The sequence below is a fragment of the Ostrea edulis genome, chromosome 4, assembly GCF_947568905.1.
Source record: "Ostrea edulis chromosome 4, xbOstEdul1.1, whole genome shotgun sequence".
Lineage (NCBI taxonomy): Eukaryota > Metazoa > Mollusca > Bivalvia > Ostreida > Ostreidae > Ostrea > Ostrea edulis.
The window spans coordinates 35,412,867-35,437,227 of NC_079167.1; the positions used below are offsets into that span (position 1 = coordinate 35,412,867).

At 34.8% G+C, this 24,361-nt stretch overlaps 1 protein-coding gene across 2 annotated transcripts; it reads right to left on the reverse strand.

Moving 5' to 3' along the window:
- Positions 1-1,070: 1,070 nt before the first annotated feature.
- LOC125669963 (polycomb protein Asx-like) lies at positions 1,071-24,201 on the reverse strand. 2 transcript variants are annotated; one of them, XM_048904843.2, is made up of 12 exons: positions 24,021-24,201; positions 20,682-20,764; positions 18,979-19,087; positions 18,571-18,670; positions 17,173-17,418; positions 14,660-14,847; positions 14,294-14,407; positions 12,019-12,128; positions 7,179-7,252; positions 5,149-5,225; positions 5,002-5,033; positions 1,071-4,805 (listed from the first exon to the last, which is right to left on the reverse strand). In XM_048904843.2, exons 1-12 carry the CDS (start codon positions 24,081-24,083, stop codon positions 2,708-2,710), a joined length of 3,294 nt encoding a protein of 1,097 aa, XP_048760800.2. In that variant the 5' UTR covers positions 24,084-24,201; the 3' UTR covers positions 1,071-2,707. The 2 variants fall into 2 exon arrangements, with proteins under 2 accessions (XP_048760800.2, XP_048760801.2); XM_048904844.2 differs by lacking the exons at positions 18,979-19,087; positions 24,021-24,201 and having other exon boundaries at positions 20,682-20,739.
- Positions 24,202-24,361: the final 160 nt, after the last annotated feature.

Sequence of the window (24,361 nt, forward strand, 5' to 3'; positions counted from 1 at the left end):
ACATAATCACTTGACACATCGACATAATCACCTGACACGTCGACATAATCACCTGACACATCGACATAATCACCCGACACGTCGACATAATCACCTGACACATCGACATAATCACCTGACACGTCAACATAATCACCCGACACGTCGACATAATCACCCGACACATCGACATAATCACCTGACACGTCAACATTATCACCTGACATGTCGACATAATCACCCGACACGTCGACATAATCACCTGACACGTCAACATAATCACCCGACACGTCGACATAATCACCTGACACATCGACATAATCACCTGACACGTCAACATAATCACCTGACACGTCGACATAATCACCCGACACGTCGACATAATCACCCGACACGTCAACATAATCACCTGACATGTCGACATAACCACCCGACACGTCGACATAATCACCCGACACATCGACATAATCACCCGACACGTCGACATAATCACCCGACACGTCGACATAATCACCCGACACATCGACATAATCACCCGACAAGTCGACATAATCACCTGACACGTCGATATAATCACCCGACACATCGACATAATCACCCGACAAGTCGACATAATCACCTGACACGTCGATATAATCACCCGACACGTCCACATAATCACCCGACACGTCCACATAATTTCTACTGACAATTATGTCATCCTTTCATATCATGAAGTTGACTTGTCCAGAAATTATATTGTCATGTCAAATAATTATGTTCACTTAGCTGATGACCAAGTCAATTTGTCAGAAAATTATGCCGATATATAGATGGCAACAATATGATTTTCAAATTCATTTTTTGTTTGTTTTAATGAATGAATCAAATGAAGGAATTTTACCATTTAAAGTACATGTATTTGACATCTTTAACAATTCATCAGGATTAACCCTTTTTTCGATTTAATGCACTCTCCCATCATGAAAGAAAGAGGCACGTGTAAAGAACTTCCTGAAACCAGCTATAATGAAAGCCTCGCAGTGGAAATGAACCATACATGTAATGCAATCTATGAAATATAGTTTGATAAATCAAAGGAACTCGAAAACTTTCATCATAAAACTTTAATATACACATTTTCTTGCAATTAAAACAAAGTAACTCCTCATTCAGACAATCATTCAACCAGGAAATTATTACAAATAATCTTTGATCAAATAATTCATTCTACTTCACAACTTCTTGTCGCAACATATTTAACATTCAGATATTTTTTTTAAATTAACAATTTTACTGTTTTTCCTCATCTTCAATATGCTTCCTCATAATGATTTTCTTCATGCATAATTAATCTGCACAGCAAATATCAAACTTACCATGCATTTGGGCTACATGATGACAGAGATACACCGATTTCCTTCTTTCTAAAATATTTATCTCAAGGAATTGTGGAATGAATTTTGAATAAATAGGAAACATTAGTAATTACATATGAAATATACATGTATTTACAAAGTCTAGCCTTATGTTACAGAATACATCCATCAAAAGGGTTTGAGAGTATGTATTCCAACCCAAAGATTAGAGAAATTTGACACATGATGACCAGAAAGTCATCACACATTTTCCTGTTTATTGTTATGCTGACAGTTTGGTTCTATTGCACGTATGTTAATTATGAGGTGAAATCAATCTCTGAAAAGCTTTACCGAGTGTTTAATGACCGTCCAACGTTAAATTATATTGGACAGGAAAACAAATTTGGACATCTGAACTATCAGGCTTTTATTGATAATATATATAACAGTCATCCATTTCATAGTGAAAGGTATTATTTTTCAAATTGTGAGAAAATCTGGTAAATTTTCACTGAAATGATTCTTGCTATCACACCAAAATATTTACCGGTAATCTCCATATAAACAATATATACAAATGTTATTTAATTCTGTCTTATTTCCCCCTCTTTTGCTTTCAATTTGCATTCAGAAATACTGTCATTTCATAAATAACCTTGGATGAGATTCAGAATATACGTAATGCAATCATTTTTCTATTAGCCCCTGGTTTGTTCACTACATTCTACAATACCAAACTGTACCTTAAAAAATATATAATTTTTTCAACAATAGACAAATACTATGATGATGGATGTTCTCAAATACCAAATTAAAAGGTTTTTGAAATAATACAAACTTATTACAGTGTAGATGGCAAATTTCACAATATAAAATACAGTCTACTCCAGATATACTGAAATTTAAGGGACTTACCCGAATTGTTCATTACACTGTATATCCAAAGTTCAATATATTAAACCAATGTTAAAATTTATAAATACATGTAATATTAATGAGGATTTATTTTTACTTCAATATAATAGATAGTTTAATATAAGTGGCTTCAATATAAGTGGAGTAGACCGTATAAGCATGTTTTTGTATTAAATTTGACACTACACACACTGTAATTTGTCACAGCTGCATCAAATTAAGAATCTGGACATAACTGTATAAATTAAGACTCTGGACATAATTTACTGGATGACTTAAAAATATGTTCAAAATCAACTCAAGGTACAGCTGAAAAAAGGGAAACACTCGGACAACTGCTGTTGCTACCCTCTATAAGAAATCCATGTTTAGTAATGTATCCAAAAACAAAATTCTTAGTGACAAAAAAACAAACTGATGTTAGTGCAACCTGATTTTCACATACGTAACTGTCAGCACAGCTGGGAAAAGAATCAAGTGGTTATCAAACATGTCACACACAGTTTAGAAGGCCCAATGCAATCATGGTGGCAAAATGCTCCACACTTTTTGCACATTATCATTGCCTTTAAACTACAAGCACAGTTTGCATTTTCGCCCCCAGCCAATGCACTGGTCAGGATGGCAGTTGGAAGCACAATTTTTGTTGTACCATTTCCTGTTGATGAAGGAACTGTGACTACGGAGGCCTGATTGGTCAATGTTTTCCCTAACTGGGCCTCTTTCTTCATCTGACTGACCAGTTGATTTGCACTGCTAACAATGACCCTTGACACAGTAGCCACAGGGGACTGCGCAGTTTTGCTGGATGATGACTCTGTAGCAGCAACTACTGATGATTGCTGAACCATGAATGAATTACCGTCTGTACTGCTGGCTTCTGGAGCAGTGGAAGAGTCCACAACTTTTGACTGAGAAGTGCTGGCCTCCCCAGACACGGTTTGTTGGACTCGTACGATTTTTTGCCGTTGCTGATTCTGGTGCTGCTGTTGGAGTAAATACTGGAGATGCTGCTGGGAAGTCCCGGCTTCTACTCTGTTGTTACCAAGTCCCACACTGGCTGATCGAGACAGAGTTTGTACTTGAACACTTGTTGGGTTAACGTCATTCTGAGGGGGAGCACTGGAGGCTCTTGAGGGCTGAAGTGATTGCATAGTCACTAAATTGGTACCAGGGGCAGAATTCAGGATTTGCACAATACTAGAATTACCAACAGCTGTTGTGGAAATACCAGAGGGGATAAGAAATCTGGCATTGGATCCTGGTACACTGACCACCCTGGCTGTCGTTGCCTGGGTCTGTAATGTGGTAGGGGGTTTTGTCACACGCACAACACATTGTCCGGATGAATCTGCATTACCAGCAGCTAAAGTCTGCAAACTTGAAGAAGCTGGGAGCATACCAGATATTGAAGGAAGAGAAGATGTAATATTTTCAGATGAAGGGGGATTGTTAAACACAAGTTTTGAGGCACTTTTTGTGTTCTGTGTCAATACAGCTGATGCCATTGGCTTTAGTTCTTGTTTTAAAACTGGAACAGGTTCTGAATTTGATACAGGAGTATTAATTTTGACTTTGCCATCCGCATTGACTTGATATGAAAGTCCTCCCGTTTTCTTTATTACATCCTTACATATCTGTAAAGATCTTTTTAATTTGATCCCGTCCTTAGTTTCTTCTGGAGGTTCAGGAATATTGGGATTTGGAGGAGAAGAAGGTGTCTTGCTGGGAATACTTCGCTGTCGACCATGTAAGATGTTAGGCACCTGCCTTGCAACTGTTGCACTTGGAAATGTCAATTTTTTCACAGTTGTGGAAGCATTTAGTTCTTGTGGTTTTGCTTGATTTCTCATTTGAATTTTGGCTCTGGTCTCTGCTTTTATCTGAGCCAGAGTTCTTGTCTGCCTTTCTACCTGTACAGGAATCCCTCTTGCTGCATTTGTCTGGACTTTGATTTGGGCGAGAGTCCTTGTTTGAGATGACATATCTTGGGAACCTCCTTTGGGAGGAGAAATGTACGCATGGGGTCTTGGAGCAGAATAAATAGTCTGTTGCATCTGTGAAAGAACGGATGAGGTAGCAGTGCTTAGTAGAGATACTTGTTTCGGCTGATTTGCACTTGGGCTGGTATCCATAGTAACAGGTTTAGCAATTTTTGCCATGTGATTTGCAGAGCACACTTGAATAACAGTTTTCAATGGAGAATGCGCTGTTGCTATACGCGTTTTCTTTGACGGACTTTCTTCTTGGTCATCAGCATTGATATCACTTGACAAGGATCTTTTCAATGCTTGTGGGTGCATCACATTTCTGTCACCTCTATCCATCACAAATTTAGATTTGTCATGAGAAATTTTCAACAAGAGTCCACTTTGAGATGAAGGAGTTTCACTTATATATGCACTGTTAGCCACTGGCTGCGACACAGTTTGTGAAATCTTCTCCTGTTTAATTAAGGTAGACACCTTTGTTGTGGATTTTTTCAGTGCTGGCTTGATTTTCATTTTGGGGATGGGAGGCTGAGGAGGAGGGGATGGAATATCAGCTTTCGGAACAGCTTGACCACTGAATCTGTATTTTAAAAAAATCGTTTGATAATGATATGTAAAATGATTCAAGGTTGTACTTTTACCATAAATTCTAGTATTTTCAAAATATGAAAGTGATCTTGCTTGTTACATAAAGAATTTTTTAAAAGTAGTATACAAATAGTATTTGAAAATGTACAATAATCAATATCAGAAATAGCCAAGGTTTGCTTTTTTACCTCTTTCCCCATACAGGTTCAAAGTGCTTGGCCTGAAACAGAAATAACATTCATCATTAATTAACTGAAATATTTTAGGTATCATTTCAACACAAGCAATTATTGATTACTAAATATTTTTGTCTTTTCACAAGAACGACTGTCTACCTTCCATGGATCTAATTTTGTTTGTTCCTTTTCTTCATCCTGTTTGAGTCTTAATTGATTTTCTGGAGTGAATTCACCTAAAATATACAGGGATATTTATTTATCCATTTAAAAAAAATGGAAACTACATCAAGAAAAAAAATAATAAAGTTTATGCCCGCATAAAGTTTAGTTTTCTTCCCAACATAAAGATGAAATACTTAAATACTTAAACAAGTGAAGTAGGCAAAGAGGAGACTGTATCATAGTTCATAGGATTTACATACAAATATATATATATATATATAGAGAGAGAGAGAGAGAGAGAGAGAGAGAGAGAGAGAGAGAGATATGTAACAATGATAGGTAGAATTATAGGTACACTTAAAACAAGAGGCCCAGGGGCCTTATAGGTCACCTGAGTATCATGTAACAACCTTCCAATGTTTGAATTAGGTTTGTGTTTAAATATAAGAATTTTACTTTTGGATGGAAGAAACATTGAATAGCTATGTGGTCATGAAGTACATGTGTCATTTTTATGTTCAATCAATAATCCTTTTTAAAAAACCTAGGTCTGAGACATCATAAAGAAAAGGGTTATTTACTCCTTAGATAAAACCAATATAAGAAGATTTTCAAAGAATTTCTACATTTTCACTATATGACCAATAGAGCCCCACCCTAACACAAGAACCCCTGCCCCAGGGGCCATGAATTTCACAATTTTGGTAGAGGGCTCAACGCTCATTATGATTATGCCCACAGTTTGGCTTCTTGATGTCCAGGAGTAAAGAAGAAGATTTTTTAAAATTACACTCATTTTGATGGTTTTTGCCCCACCCCTCAGGCCCCAGGGGGGCAGGGACCACGAATTTCACAATTTTTGTTCCCCTCCACCCACAGATGCTATATGCCAAAATTGGTTGAAATTGGTTCAGGGGTTTCAGAAAAGAAGCTGAAAATGTTCAAATGTTAACGCACGACGCAGGACAAAAACAGAAGATTTTCAAAGAAATATTGCATTTTCACTATATAATCAATCAGCCCCGCCTTTGCACCAGAACCCCTGACCCAGGGGCCATAAATTTCAGTTTTGAAAGAAGCATCCTTGATCATCATTATCATACTATTAGTTTGTCTACATAATACCCAGCAGCAGAGGAGAAGATTTTCAAAGAAATAAAATGCATTTTCACTATATGATCAATAGGGCCCCACCCTAATACCAGAACCCCTGACCCAGGGGCCATGAATTTCACAATTTTGAAAGAGGCATCCTTGCTCATCATAACCATGCTATTGGTTTGTCTACTTAATACCCAAGGACAGAGAAGAAGATTTTCAAAGAAATAATGCATTTTCACTATATGACTTATAGAGCCCCACCCTAGCACCAGAACCCCTGATCCAGGGGCCATGAATTTCACAATTTTTAAAGAGGCATCCTTGCTCATCATTACCATGCTATTAGTTTGTTTACTTAATACCCAGAGAGAGAGAAGAAGATTTTCAAAGAATTTCTACATTTTCACTATATGACCAATAGAGCCCCACCCTAACACAAGAACCCCTGCCCCAGGGGCCATGAATTTCACAATTTTGGTAGAGGGCTCAACGCTCATTATAATTATGCCCACAGTTTGGCTTCTTGATGTCCAGGAGTAAAGAAGAAGATTTTTTAAAATTACACTCATTTTGATGGTTTTTGCCCCACCCCTCAGGCCCCAGGGGGGCAGGGACCACGAATTTCACAATTTTTGTTCCCCTCCACCCACAGATGCTATATGCCAAAATTGGTTGAAATTGGTTCAGGGGTTTCAGACAAGAAGCTGAAAATGTTCAAATGTTAACGCACGACGACAGACAAAAACAGATAGCAATAGGTCACCTGAATGATTCAGGTGACCTAAAAAGAAACACCAAGATGTTTAGTAAAACTTTAGTAAATGCCTTCATGTGTTTTGGGGTTGTTTTTTTTTTACCTTTATATACAATATACAAACACACAATTTTCTTAAGACTTTTCTAAGTTAATGAAATAATCAAACCTTCTGATAACCTCTCTCTCCATTCTTCACAAGCCTTGTTAAAGAATTCATTGTTAAATGAAGTTGTGCTTAACCTGAAATAAAGAAAATCAGAATTTTGTTTCAAGACATAAAAATCAATCTTTAAATTCTATGTACAGGTGACTCTTGATAATTCAAACTGTCATTTAAATTCAGTATATTCTGTTATATTTACCAATCAAGATTTATCCCTGAAGTTTGAAAATATTTTCTCATTCCCTTCTATGTCCCCGTAACCGCAGATTTGGGGGCATGTAATTTTTGGTCTGTCCGTATATCGGCAAAAACTTTAACCTTGGCCATAACTTTTGAATGAATGGTGATTGGGCTTTCATATTTCACATGTGTATTCCTTGTTACAAAACATTTCTTTTGGTACCAAAATTTTTGAACTTGTGACCTTTACCTTGGAATTTAGCCTCCTTTTGAAAAACTTTAATCTTGGGCCTAACTTTTGAATTTCAAATATTTCATATTTCAAATGTATTCCTTTTGACGGACCTTTCATAAGGTAGCAAATTTTTTAACCTCATGACCTTGACCTTGAAGTTTAACCTACTTTTGAAAATATTTACCTTGGTCATAACTTTTAAATGGTTAGTGCTAGGGCTTTCATATTTCACATTTATTTCCTTGTGACAAGACTTTTCTTTTCATATCAAAGTTTTTGACCTCATGATCTTGACCTTGGTCATATGGGGGCATCGGTATTTTACAAACACACCTTGTTAATTTTTCAATGAAGGAAATAAAACAACATATCACTATGATTTAAAGGGACTGATTCACGATTCCCCCCCAAATTTTCTTTTTCACTTTTAATGATAAAAATGTACTGTCTAATGTGTTTAAAAGAGTTCACATAAAAATTAAGGTTATACATTATCAAAGAAGCTCATTTTAGAGAGTTTATTATTTGTTTTGTAAACAAAGATTGTGGTATGTTATTGTTTATGAAATTGTCAAAAGAAATGGATATCGATCTAAGTTTATTATATCTTTCACATTTCGTAGCAGTTTGGGGGTAAATGTGTCATCTAAAAGTTAAAATTTGTGACTATGCAAAATAAAGATGCTTTATATTACAAAATCAATATTTCACTTGTTTGTTTGTATACATAAAAAGACTCGAGTCTTTGTTTACATAACACAAATTTAAGGCTAAAATATTGCTTTATTTCTTGCATTCAGAAGGTCGAAATTTTGGCTGTCAATATTAAATGAGTTATATTTTTAATGTTTACCATCAAAAATGAAATATAGTTTTATCAAAAATCGTGAACCAGTCCCTTTAAGTTCCCAAGCCCCCTTTTTAGCGTTATCAATAAGGAGTAGCTCAATGTTTTGAAAACTGTAGAAAATAACACATGATGCATAAAAAGTGCATATTTTCTAATTTTCTGAAAACTGCCAAGATTCTATCCTTAAAGGACACAACGCATGTTTCTAAACTTTTTCATTTTTTCAGCAAAATTAAGTCTTTTTATGCCTAAAACTACTTTAAATGTGTTTTAAATGAAATATTTTGCGTAGTTTTCGAGTTTGAAAGCGATGAAATTCAAATCTTGCGATATGCATATTTTCTTTCGCTAGTTTACGCGCCATTTTGTGTGACGTCATATGCGCCCTCGGGTTTGAGAACATCTATTAGCCATTTCATACACAGATTAGATTTAATCGACAAAAAACCAATTGTCACGTTAACGGCTTGTAAATAATAATGCATTAAGATGTTTTGTGCCGTGCTCGGGTGTACTAGTTATCGGTAGAAAGGATTTAGACTGAGTATTTTTCAATTTTTCGAAGGAAGGTACGAGAAAAAAGACGTGGATAATTTTTTTGTTGGAGCAAGAACTTTACCTTAAAAAACACACCCAGTCACCTTTTCAAACATCGCTTGGACAGAGACCCTGATAAACTGCGAGAAAATGGATATATCGAAGCTATAAGCACTGTTAGGCCTATAGCATACATTCTGTTTTGCTCTTCAAATTCAATACACACTCGGATCAACTGACCTTCACCTTGTAACAACATATATCGACGATACAATGTAACTTCTACCAACTGGTAGATTTACAACAACAAAAAATAAAGATACAAAATAATTGAACTTTTAATTATACAAATAATAGAATATTGTATTTCCTAACTTTAAATTGAATTATAAAATTTTTAATTATTTCTTTATTGAACTCGTAGCATCTTGAGTGCGTCAGTAGGTTATAACGCCTGCTCCCACTTCGTACTTCCTAAAGACGTGCAGATCACAATTCAAAAATAGTAATAAGATTGCTTTATCAAAATAAAATAATGTGATTACCACTTTAAATTTGAATATTTTTATTGATTTGTGTGTGCGTTGTCTTTTTCTTTCTTTCCGAAATGCACGCCTGACAATAGCTTGGCATAGGGCCTAGTTGTCAACAATTTAACGTATCATAATTTGTCTAATCCAAAAATAAATAATGATTGCACTGTTTATTTTAGAAAAACAGCGCCAATTACAGATGTATAAAGGAATAACATCCCCCAAACAGTTTGTAGACAGCGACCCATATAAACATTATTTACTCACAATTTTGCCGATTTCATACACGCTTTACTCGCTATATTTGGGTATTTACATCGTTATATGTGTGTACTGGTGGCGAACACATATAAAACTCGGACAATTTATCAACATCGATTTAAATGTTGCCCATGGTAAATTAATTAGGCCCCTAAAAGTTGAGTTTTTAATAATATCTCGCAGTACTTTCACAATCCGAAGGGCGCATGTGACGTCACTGTACCACGTGACTACCTACCTAATTAACTTGACTTTTTGAAATCGGGGCTTAGATTTAAGTCTGTATTGTGGTTAATTATCGCAAAATTTCGGTGAACGAACTATTAGAATTAATTACTATATGCATAAAGAAGACAAAATGCATGTAATATTGTATACTTTGAAAACATGAGATATGTCCTTTAACTTATGTGATAAGTTTGAGATGTGTCACAAAACTGAGAGTGAACATCTTATGATCATACGGTAACTGACTTTATTCCATCAGTTTAGTGTTTGGACATTTAGTACTATATTTTCCTCAACCTATGTATAAATACATGCACTTTTAGTAAAAACTAGATACTACAATAGCTGCAGGCTCATTTTACTTTATTTTCTAAGAGATGTAACAAAATGTTCAACCTGAAAACAAATTACTTGCTACACATGTACTTTCTTATAAAAATTACAAGTGAAATATACTTCAAACAAGAAAAAACGACTTCAATGTTTAGACATGCCACGTATGTAAAAATTATTGTGTAATTAAACCTGCTGGTTAGCACGCTGATTTCAAGACTTTTGAAAACTCAATCACTCAAAATTTCTCCCCAGTTTTGTGGACTTTCCAAGTCATATGTATCTCCATTGACCAGGCTATTCTATTTGAATTTACATGGAAGGAAGGAAATTTACATGAGAGCGATGATGCTATTCATCTCAGAATATTCAACTTAGATTTGGGAGACGTGAGATGCTATTTATCTCAAAATATTCCACTTAGATTTGGGAGGGAGACATGAGATGCTATTTATCTCAAAATATTCCACTTAGATTTGGGAAGGAGACGTGAGATGCTATTTATCTCAGAATATTCCACTTACATTTGGGAGACGTGAGATGCTATTTATCTCAGAATATTCCACTTCGATTTGGGAGGGAGACGTGAACTATCAACTTGTGAAGGAATATTAAAGATACTGTCACAATTTTTCAAATGGAAGCATACCATCGATGCAAAAAATAAAATCAGAAATATATTCTTCGTCTATCACCTGGTTAGTTCAGTGGATTCATGTATTACTCTGGTAAACCAAAGATCATGCTTTCATGTCTTACAGGGGTTTCAATTTCTTTTCCTGAACAAAAACTGTTTTTTATTTTACAACATGAGGCAAAATTTCAAAATCCCATATTTTTTTTATTCATGACAAATTTGAATGTGTTTATATCTCTTTAATGTCCCAACAAACATTTATATCAATGTACACTACATACAGAAATAACCCATACATAAAAATGTATGTTAATTCTTCATGTCATGGTATCTTTTACATTTGATCCAAGACCTCAAGGAGGTACTCTACATTGCCATAATGGCTGACTTCCTTTTAAAACATGGATGAAAATATAAATATCAGCAATATTTGTCTATTCATTTTGAAAATTATTGCCTAGCCAAGTAGCTCAGTAAAGTCTACTTAGGATATAATGAGATTCTGGGTACCGACCTGAATTGTTCATTATATCTAAAGTTCAATATAACCAATGCTGAACTACATAAATATTGCTGCTGGGGAATTTATTTTAACTCCAATATAACAAATAGTTCAATATAACCGACTTCAATATAAGTGGAGTGGACTGTAGTTTATAACGTCATCTGTTAAACTGCAGTTCATGGGGTCAACTCCAGCAGGGGTTTTAACTTTTTTTTTTCCAGATTGCTTTCTACTAAAGCTTCATTTTTTGACTAAATAAAGTAAATTTGAAAATTTTCAATTTCAAAATATTGTTGTACATATCCTCCACTTTTCATCCATATCAAATTTCTCTGGTTTAGCATACCTCCTTAAATCACTACATATTTTGCCTCCATTTACTAGTAATCTAACAATAAAGTTTAGATCATTTTCTTCCAGATCTATCATACAGTAACCACAGTGATGCTTGCTCACCTATCAATAATAGAATAGAGTTGACAGAAAATAATGTAAAATTGTATGAGATAAAATTCCAAAGACTGTAAGTACATGTATAGCTGACCTGAATTTACTTTCACATTCAATAATTCTGTCACATTCTGGGAGAAGTTGTAGAAGTTTGTACTGGTAATGTACAGGCAGCAGATTAAATGTGGATCTGCCAAACAGAGCCTGAAAGAGACAACAATCTTCTCCTATACAAGTCCATGCATACACACACAAGCAGACTTCTTCAGCAGATTTTTCCTATGTAAAATTTTACATGCTATGATCTGACTATAGTCCTGCTGAACCTGGTTTGAACAATTCCAATTCTACACGCAACTACATGAGGATGATTTCATACTTATTTTGTCAATTTATTTTGCTCTTGAGAAGATTTAAAACTTGGCAGTTTTACTGTGGCTCTACCCTGGCCACAAAATCTTTAAATATGACTTCAAACAAATCTGAATGCATACCACATAAATAAAAACTTTTGAGAAGTTTTGGTACCTCTGGTCAAATTTTAAGGATAGTATCTTCACATATTTTATTAAAAGTGTTGAGATGTGATATTTGGAATGCAAAAACTATGTATGCATTCTTCTGAAATTTACAAAAATGAGTGTTGTGGTTCTTGCTTTTGTGTCAAGGTCACAACCTTTCCAGACATAAGTTCAATGTATACCGAGTATATATATAAATATAAAGGACTATGTATAATAGCAGCCTTTCTTGGTCCCTATAAAATTTAAATTAAAGACAAATTTTTCCTTGATAAAAGAGATCATGTCCAATACATTTTCATGATCCCCCCCCCCCCCCCCCCTAAAATTTTTATTTATTTGGAATACACAGCATCATAAGTACTGCTATTTTCAATTCTACTAAAATTTAGTTAAAATGCTGATATTGTGAACATTTTTCTATCAGAAAATATACAGCACCGGACAAACAAAATTTGAGTGACTCTGATGACCTAAAACAAGAGTACTGCCAACGGTACATAATAAGCCCGTGAAAAGGGTGTTTTGTAGAACTTGGCTTCAAGTAGTACCAGCAATCATCAGAGTGTGACATACTTTCTTTGCATTGTAAAAACAGACAAATCATGTACTCTCTATGTAATATTTTCACTTTGCATGAGATGTACGTGTACCAAGTTTGATGGTCCTAGCCCCAACAGTTTGGTCTGTATCCTGCTTCTACGACCTTGACCTTGAGAAACAATAGGCATCCTCCACTTGGCAAAAAGTGTATGTGTACTAAGTTTGACGGTCCTAGTCTCAACAGTTCTGTCTGTATACTGCCTACAAAGTTTCCCTACTAAGTGATACTGCGACCTTGACCTTGAGAAATAATGGGCATCTTCTCACCATGGTGATCAAATGTACTAAGTTGTAACATCCTGGAACTTACAGTTCAGTTTGCATCCTACCTACAAGGTTTTCCTACTAAGTGATACTATGGCCTTGACCTTCAAAAACAAAAGGATTCCTCTATTTGGCATGAGGAGTATGTGTACCAATAGTTCAGTCTGTATTCTGCCTACAAGGTTTACCTAGATTAACTGATACTACAACCTTGACCTTTGACCTTGAAAAATAATAAACATCTTCCTCTCATCATATTGATCAAATATACCAAGTTGTAATATCCTACAGTTTATGGTTTGGTCTGTATCCTGCCTACAAGGTTTTTCTTATAAGTGATAATGCAACCTTGACCTTGAAAAACAATATGCACCGTCCTCTCATTATGGTGATTAAATGTACCCAGTTGCAAACTACTGGAGCTTACGGTTCGGTTTTTATCCTGCCTACAAGGTTTTCCTACTAAGTGATACTGTGACCTTGACCTTGAAAAACAATAGGCAGCTTCCTCTCATCATGGTGATCAAATGTACCAAGTTGCAATATCCTGGAGCTTTACGGTTTGGTTTGTATCCTGCCTACAAAGTTTACCTACTAAGTAATACTACGACCTTGACCTTTGACTTCTGACCATGAAAAACAATAGGCATCTTCCTCTACTTATGATGATCATATATTCCAAGTTGTAATATGCTGGAGTTTACGGTTCGGTTTGTAATCTGCCCACAAGATTTTCCTACAAAGTGATACTACGACCTTGACCTTTGATCTTGAAAAACTGTAGGCATGTTCCTCTCATCATGGTGATCAAAAGTACCAAGTTGTAAAATCCTGGAGCTTATGGTTCTCCTGGAGCATATGGTTCAGTCTGTATCTTGCCCACAAAGTCCGGACTGACAGACGGACGACGCCATACCATAATATGACCCACCTTCAACAGGTGTATAAAAATTAAAGTAAATGATATTTTTCATCCCATACCCTAAGATTGGTGTTAACCAGAATTGAGTCTGGAGTTTCCAGGTCTATACATCCCTCCTTTGTCTGGGCAATCTGTGCAGCATGACTCAGCTTTCTGTTTCTACTTTTCCTTGGCTATCAAAATCAAAATACAACTTATATGTATGTGGAGATTATGAAATTCATTACTTATAAATGCCTTTGCAAGTGGAAAAATTCGATTGCCAACAATATTGTGTCAGAAACACCCCACCCAACTTATCCTTATTTCACAACCTGAAATCCAATACAAAGAAGCTTAAAACTAGTATCTTTATAAAAAAGATTCTAATTGTTTGTGTGCTATACTTTGAGAATTTTTGACACAGTTGTGTGTACTTCGTGTACCTTCATACTGATACCAGGTATCCCAGCTAACATTTCTCTCATGGTCTGGGTTTTCTGGAAGCCAGACAGTCCTGGTGATTTGTGGTTCTCTGAGGAGTCACTGTAATTGTCATCAGAACTGTGGTTCACCCCATTCTCCAACTTTGTATTGGTGAAAGTTTCCTTCGTTGCCTCCTTAACCTTATCTTCTGAATAAAGATGATGCACAATATATAAACACATACATCCTGTTAAGTATTTTGAAATCGATTTTCATTAGAGCTGATTTCCATTATAAGTCCTTGAAATACTAAGGACACAGAATTTCAATATCATAGCTCAATACCATAAAGTATCATGTATTATGTGCAGTTTTTTCCAGTAATCCTCACCAAAAAAGTAGGGAGTGTGCACAATCCATTGGACTAAAAGGATCATCCTTTTTTCAGGTGTAAGTTTAGTGACCATGAACTAAATGTAATTATTATACCTCAGTATGAAAATGCCATGCAACGCGTAATCTGATTGGTCTAGACAGTCACGTGCCAGGGAGGACAAAACTTCATATCTCCCTCTCAAACATCATATCTCCCATTTTCCATAAATTTAACGTCAAGGTAGACGAAGTGTATTGTGACGTCACAATAAGTCCGAGTCATTCTACTTTCATAGTTCGTAAGGCACAAAATATGCGGGTCTCTGATACACAGTTGAATCGCATGGTTTTGGTTGATACAAAAACAAGCAAGTAAATCAGCACTCAAGGAGAATGGAAATACAAAAACTGGTTATCATATCACTGTATTTCGTTGTTTGTACCTTCTACCCTAATACGTTGACGGCATGGTGTTACCGTTAGGACGACCCCAGCTACATACAATGTAGATGAGCGGACTCCAATTTCAAACGTACTTTTGTAGTCTTGCTTTGTTTCGGTATAATAAACAATTTATTGCATGAATGTTCGGGAGATATGAAGATTTATTCCCCGTTGCCCTTGGGGAATATGATTTTTCTTGGGTGAATAAATTTTCATATCTCCCTCACTATCATGCAATAAATGTATAATATCATTGGAGGTTTAAGGAGATACTCTACATCGTCATAATGGCCGACTTCCTTTTAAAACATGGATGAAAATATAAATATCAGCAATATTTTTCAATTCATTTCAAAAATCATCACCTAGCTGAGTAGCTCAGCACGTCAACTGCTGAAAGGTAGACTGCGGGTTCAAGTCCAGCAGGGGTTTTAAATTTGTTTCAGATTGCTTTCTACTAAAACTGCATTTTTTGACTAAATAAAGAAAATTTGAAAGTTTTCAATTTCAAAATATTGTTGTACATATCCTGCACTTTTCATCCATAAAAAAAAAAAAACAACAACAAAAAAAAAACCCAGGGGACCTCGAGATAACACGAGACTTGGGAAAGTTGCTAATCTTTGTTATATATGTCTGGTATAATTTATGAACAAGGCAACATGGAAATGTTGGTAAGCATACTTATTAAAGGCAGCAAAAAAAAACACCCCCCCCCCCAAACAACAACAAACATAAATCATCTCTATTCTTATCTCTTCTTGGTTTTTGTTACTTATTCCTCAGCAACAATTTGATACGGAAGGTTACTACTAAGTTGATTAATTTGGTAGTGGTGGTGCATACAATCTATCTGTCTCTGGTGTTTAGTCAACTTGCTCGTATTTCGCACTTGTTCCTGTCATATCAAAACCAAATTTACTTACTTTTTATTTGATTTTTTTATATCTAAAAAATGATCACCAATTAAATCAATTAGACTATATCCATTCTGTCATATACCACCTGATTATGATCAATTACAGGGTAAAGAGGGGACACCATGCTTCGATTCAGAGTATCAAAACAATGGAATCTGCTGTTCAACAGGAATATGGCTTGGGTTCACAATATGCGAATGCATTTATTTTTATATTTCAATCAGTCCATATTGTAAAGATAATAAAGGGAAACAACATCTGTGCAATAATTAAATTGAAATGTGAATATTAAAAGTTACTGTTTCCTAAAATACAAGTATTTACAGCAATAATAATTCTAATTATCTTAAGATTTCATGAAAATTTATTTATCCTTGGGAAATTTTTACCTTGATTTAAGAAATTTGCACACCCATTATTCAACCATTTTTTGGAATCACACAATACAAACGACTGCCTTTTTTTCAGGAACCCCCCCCCTCCAAAGTTGGGGATGTACATTGTATCTGTCTGCACCCAATACATGATACTTTATGGTTTTCATTATGACAGCTTTAGTTCATAATGCAAAACTATCATGTACATGCATGGGTTTTATCTAGTTACAAGATTTAAAAATTTAACTCATTTTCCTGCAATAAAGCCATCATTTATAGCTTTCCTGTACTTTCATTTTCCTGCAATAAAGCCATCATTTATAGCTTTCCTGTACTTGTGAAATAATCATTGCAATTTATGTCCAATGTCTTGCACAAACTGACTGGGGGTATTTCTAATATATGATACCCGTGTACCTTCTTTAGGAGGTGGAATAGGTTTGATAATAATCCTTGGAAAGTCTGGCCTTTTCTTTTTCTGTTGTCTCATACTCCTCCGTAGAGCAGTGCTCTCAGTGGATGTGTTAGTACCATTGTCAGAGACCTCTGATGACATTGTGGAATTGATCAAGTCTTTCTCATCTACTACTGAAACCTGCTCATCTTCATCAGACTCTGTTGGAGGTATTGTCTTGTAACCATTTGGCAATTTTACATACATTACTGAAAATACAAGAATGAAAATTAGAAATCTCAATACAGTAAAAGATGCTTATAACAAACACACTTACCATGACTTCACTCTTATTGTGAAATTATGTTTATTCTCCCATGAGAGGAAAATAATGAAAATTTTATTGGATATAGCGAAGTTTGGTTTTAACAAACTGTTTTTTGCTGGCTCTGTAGGTTCGCTATAACCATGTTTTACTGTACTGGAAACAAAGGGGGAAGCCCATAGAGGAAATACTTACTGGATTTGGCATGGTTTGAAAAAATAGAGACCTCACAAAAAGTACATAAGGATGCCGTTTTATGAAATTGTCTTTGTCTTGTGATTCTGTAGAAGATTCTTCTCTTGTAGAAATGTATGGCTCTTACTAAAGCATGTCTTTGAAGCCAAGTTTTGTTCAAATGGCCCAGTGGTTCCGGAGCCAGTGATGTGAAAAGTTTTTGATAGACATATGAATGAGCAGAAAAACTTTGAAAAAAACCCAACTCATATTACCGATGGGTCACATGAAGTTAAATGTCTGATGAAATAACCAATAGATAGATATAGCATGTAATGTTTAGTTGTCTACTTCCTTGTTTGGGTATCACACTACCTTTATATTCAGTATTTAGTTGTGTACTTCCTTGTTTGGGTATCAAACTACCTTTATACTTAGTATTTAATTGTCTACTTCCTTGTTTGGGTATCACACTACCTTTATACTTAGTATTTTGTGTTGTCTACTTCCTTGTTTGGGTATCACACTACCTTTATATTCAGTATTTAGATGTGTTGTACTTCCTTGTTTGGGTATCACACTACCTTTATATTCAGTATTTAGATGTGTTGTACTTCCTTGTTTGGGTATCACACTACCTTTATATTCAGTATTTAGTTGTGTACTTCCTTGTTTGGGTATCACACTACCTTTATACTCAGTATTTAATTGTCTACTTCCTTGTTTGGGTATCACATTACCTTTATATTCAGTATTTAGTTGTGTACTTCCTTGTTTGGGTACCACACTATCTTCAAAATACTCAGTATTTAGTTGTCTATTTCCTTGTTTGGGTACCACACTACTTTTATATTCAGTATTTAATTGTCTACTTCCTTGTTTGGGTATCACACTACCTTTATACTCAGTATTTACATATTACCATTTTCCTTCCTCCTTTCTTTGAAAGGTTTATCTTTGTCACACTCCTCCCCTAATTCTTCAGGGATTTCCAGCAGACTTGAGCCAGCAGGTCTATCATTCTGCGAGGAAGAAAAAATTCTATTGATAACGTAATACTGAAGATGTACTTCTCAATTTCAGATTTGTAAACTTCAAACTCAAACTTGCACAGTAATTCATTTCTGTTCTTTAAAAGAAAAAAATATCCCTTACCTATATCATCGAACAACTATTTCAATCATACATTATTTTCCTTAAAGTATGAAAAGATTACAGATAGCTATTATGAAAGGTGTATACCTATAAAAGACCTTCATGTATCAGATGTTACTTTGGGAAGAATATTGCTTCCTGAAAATATTTAAATTAAGTACTGCAAGATTCTTACCATTAAACCATAGACACCAGATCTTCCTGCAACTTTGTAAAATACAGCCTCTTTACCACGAGAGTAAGCATGCAGACAGGAGTTTAAGCAAGCTAAAGGAACCGAACCACTGTGAATATAATACATGAAACCAAACTAAAATTTTCATTGTTTAGTCTGTTTGAACAATTTGTAAAACACATGGCTTAAAGAAAAGTCAATACCATGCTTAAATGAGCACTATTTTATTTGTTGTGATTTGAAATTCCTATGAAGTGTCTCCATGACTTAATGAATGATGACTCCTACTATATCTATAATAAAGTGCACAGCTAGAGCACATAATGCATCCGTCTGGAACTACATGTACAAGATGCTCATCTATATTTGATACAGCCATAAAATTTCAAAATGAGGCCAAATTGACCTACTTTTGGGTTACACCTAACCCCCCCCCCCCCCCACCCCCCCATGCACTAACTGACCAATTTTGATGGTCCTAGACCTCACAATGCTGAAGATATGATTCAGAAATGACTTGTATATGTACCTATAAAATTCTTAAATGAATCCACACTGAACTACTTTTGGGTCATGACACATTTCCCCCTCCCCCAAAAGATGTATCAAAGTATGTACAGCCATAAAATTCATGAATGAGACCAAAGTCATCTACTTTGGGTAACAACACACCTTTCCCCCAAGATGCATCAGCTGACCAAGTTTGATAGTCCTATGCCTCACAGTGTGAAAGATAAGACTTGGACACAAATAGCTAACATACGGATGGAAAAACCAATATCACACAGCCCATCAAAAGAAGGACATGCAATAATAGTAAGGAATATTTTCTACACGATATCTCTATTACTATTTGAGCTTAAGCAATTACACTTCACATGAAACGTCTCTAACACAAACAAAAGTACCTCACACAGTACAGAATACGGCCGTTAGACCTGTAAGCACATCATGTACTCTAGATTGATACCATACACATTCCGAATGTAGAACCCTTAAAGTAGGTCATGGTGTACCTGTCTATCTGACATGTGAACTGATTATGTTTCTCTGAGAGGGAGGTTGTGACAAATGGTCAGTACAATATCTGTATCCATGATGAGAAAGCCCGGGAAAATATTTGACCTATTGTTAACTTGTATTCCTCCAAAAGGAAGCTTGTGACTAAATTTCAGGGCAATATTTGTATCCGTATTAAAAACAATGTTTTTCTACTAAATGTTATTACGACCTCGACCTTGAGAAACAATAGACCTCATCCACTTGGCTTGTGTACCAAGTTCGATGGTCCTCGCCCCAACGGTTCAGTCTGTGTCGTGCCTACAATGTTTTCCTACTAAGTGATACAACTTTGACCTTGAAGTACAAAAGATGTCCTCTACTTGGCATGAGAAATACAATGTATGTGTACCAAGTTTGACAGTCCTAGTCCCAATAGTTTGGTCTGTAGTCTGCCAACGTTTTCCCATTAACTGATACTACGACCTTGACCTTGAAAAACAAGACATCTCAGTTGTAAGATCCTGGAGCTTACGGTTCATTTTGCATTTTGCCTACAAAGTCTGAACAGACGGATGAATGCCATACCATAATACGTCCCATCTTTGACAGGCGTATAAAAATGGCATATATCATTTGGTACTCACTAATTTAAACTCACTTTCACAAAATGTACTAAATATGAATTCTTTGAAATACCATACCCAATATCTTTCAGATTGTCCTCTTGAATTGATTTCAGTATAGCTTTATGGCTCATAGGAGTTTGTTTATACTTCTCTAACACCTGAAAATACATAGTTTGCATACTTGTAATACCTACAAATAAGTCTCACAAACTTATTTTACATACAAATCAAAAACTTCTTTCCAATCTTCAATGTAAAAACCCACATGTATTTTTCAAGTTTACTCCAGATAAATTCATCTTAGTGATCCGCCCCGATTCACAGTTTAAGATTTTTTAAATTTATTTAAAGAAATACCCAGTGAATATAATAAGCATTGGTAGTCAAGAGGTATATTCAACCAGAGATCAGCTTGTAGTTTGTTAGAGTGGGTGTAAATTCTGTTGGAGATTTTTACACTTCTTTTTATCTTTTACTAAGCAAAATTTTAGTTTTCTAAGTTTTTCTTCTAGAAAACCAGCATGGAAACCCATTAGTTTGGTTGTATCATTTTATCATTACTTGAGTGACAAGCCAGGAATGAGTTTCTTGCCAAAAAACCAACCAAACCTTGATTGAGTTTAATTTGTATCAGGCCTCCTTAATCAGCGATACACACGACTGAAAAATCTAAAAATTTTAAAAACATGGTATAAAAATATTTTAGATGAAGTCCTTGTATAATGAGACCCAACAACATATTCAGAGACTGTGGTTAGGAACACTTTAGAAGTACTTCAATATAACTGCAGTGAAAACAACTCATTAACTGCTAACTATAATTACTTCAGTATAATCCAATAAAAGGGATTTCAATATACCTGGTAAGTGGAATAAGCTGTATTTTATTTTCCTATTTCCCCAGATATATAGACAAAATTAGATGCTATTTCTATCATTATATGAAAAACAAGATGTGTTTTTGAAACACAAATGTCCCCGATAATGGCCAATTCCAAAGATGACCAAGGTCACAAGGATAAATATCTTGGTACCAGTAAAAAGATCTTGTCACAAGAAATGCTCATGTGCGATATGAAAGCTGCAATATTTACCATTTAGAAGTTATGAACCAATGTCAAATTTTTTAAAAGTACGTCAAATATCAAGGTCAAAAGGTTTAGTACCAACAGGAAGGTCTTGTTACATGTATGATACAACTCTTTATGAAAATAATATCCCTCTCATTATTATATATACTGATTTCTCTACAAAACTACCATGTTCAATAGCAATTCCAATCAAATTTTGAAAGGAAGTTTCATTTAATGCATTTATTGGATTGTTTCTACTTTTTATCATCATTGGACATCTCTCAAAATATTTACTTTTAGGTACTAACGTTAGAAACCACTCTCCATAATGTAGTAAATGACCATCAGATAAACTACTGACAGACATGAATCTAATATCAACAAACAGTTATCGTTTGCTTTACTGCTCAATAGACTTTCCTTAATTCCTGCCAATTACGTCCTTAAAAGTGAAAAATCGCACTAATAAAAAAATAATATAAATACTTGCATGTATTTTGTAATTTTTTAAGATTGTTTGTTTTATTTTGTTGTTTACAGGTATACATTTGAACATGTAGTTTTTATCAGGGATGAAATAGTCTTAGTCTGGACTACAATTTTTTAATTTCAATACATAAACATGTAGCATATATTCTAAATATCACACAGTAAATTTGGATCTGATAACTATACTGTATTTATAAAAACAAATTTGCTACTCCGTCATCGTGAGATGTACAGTTTGCCTAGTTTCAATGTAGTTCAACATCAAATCTGGGTCACTGTCTCTGCAAAAAATATGTGGGGGAAATCTGAACCGTAACACTACTTACTATCAACTGTTTCAAGGCAGATATCTAATATCCGCGATTTCAGTTGGATTGTAGGAATGCGATAAATTGAGTACTGCTGACTAATCAGACTTCAATCAGACTCACTCACTACAGAAAAATTATTGCGTGATTAATAGATTTGATATATATCTTCATTGATATGTTCCTTTTGCAATCAATGAGCTTGAATTTGAAATCAATGTAGTGATTTCTTTTTCATATAATCAGCGACAGTCCCGTGATGACATCTACTCAGAAGTCCTACTTTTACCATCTTTTCATGGAACACGATCCCAATGAATATAAAAATGTAAAATATAAACATTAATTTAACATCTGTCCATCAAATGCTACGAAATTCTAACTTTATCTGTAGTTTGCCACTCTGAAACTACACAGCTGAAAGTTTCAAATGAATCCTTGCAAGTATATCAGAAACAAATATGGAGACAGACATAGGGATGGACGGACAGAGATGAAAGCAATAGTCTCTGTTGGTTTTACTAACCAGTAGGCGACTGATAAATGGGATAAGCAACTATCCGCTTAAAATATGTGATGCCTCTGAATTCTTATTCATTGGTTTGATAAATTGATGTTGATTTTATTTAATTCACTCCTATCATAAATTGGAATCAAACATAACAAGTTTTAAAATAAGTTGATGATTAACAAATATACTATTAACTATAAAGTATGCAAATTGTAACCATTTCATGAAATCTCATCGTTTTTCAGTCATGTATTGCCTTTTGAAACTTCACTTTCATTTTACTTTGAAGTGAAACATCTGAAAATATTGCATCTTGAATGTTTCAGTGATACAATTTATTAGGTTTGAACTTGATATCTTTCATTCTCAAGATGGTATACATAATTTAAATTGCATTTTTACCAAAAATAGGAGACCTTGAAGTAATACTTGAGGAAGTTGCTAATCTCTGTTATATATGTGTCTGGAACAATGATTATTTTCAATTCTTTAATATCAATATCTAAAATTTATAAACACAATGCATTATCATACATCCTGTGCAACCTTTGACATTTTTTATACTGCACTGGCACTAAAACCTAATGTATACCATAGTACATGCGTGATAAATAAACCCTTTTTTATCATGCATATACACTTAGGTTTACATTAACGAACTCAGAAAAGTAAATCCTTTCTTCGCCTGGTGTTGCACTGCTGTGCTCACTCTATGAATAGCACCATCAACACATTGTGCATTGCATGCATTACATCTATAGGCTACATGAATTTTGTAATAAAACACCCCATCTTAAAAGATTCAACAGCATTATACTGAGCATTGCTGCACTAGGTAATTGATACAGTTTATCAAACTTAACACCTCAAGTGACATGTTAAGTCATCAAGTCAGATATCTAAATTAATAATCGATATATCAGAACTTTACATAGAATTCCTTTCAAAATCATCGCATCAATACAACAACATGATATATCAAAAACTTTGGGCCTGGCATACGCCTCGTCTATTAATGGGATTTTCATCTTACAAGTTTAGCTGCTTCAGCCCATGATCTCGCTTTCTTCTTTTTCACTTGCTTATCTGTCTGCATTATTTGAGGGATTTCATTTTAACAATTCTGTACTCAAGCTTTCAATACAAAAGACTTTTTTTATCAACATCAAGCGCCATTTTGGAAATTAATCTACCGAATCCACATACAAGTGTATTCGGATAAAAACGGAATTATTGAATTATTAAAACCCAGTCTTTTGTATTAATCATGAGAACGATAATTTCAATACTTTCCAAATTTTCGGTAATTAAAGTTAAATGTAAATATATAATAATATGTCAAATCGTTTATTGGATAATTTACGATTTCAGCAC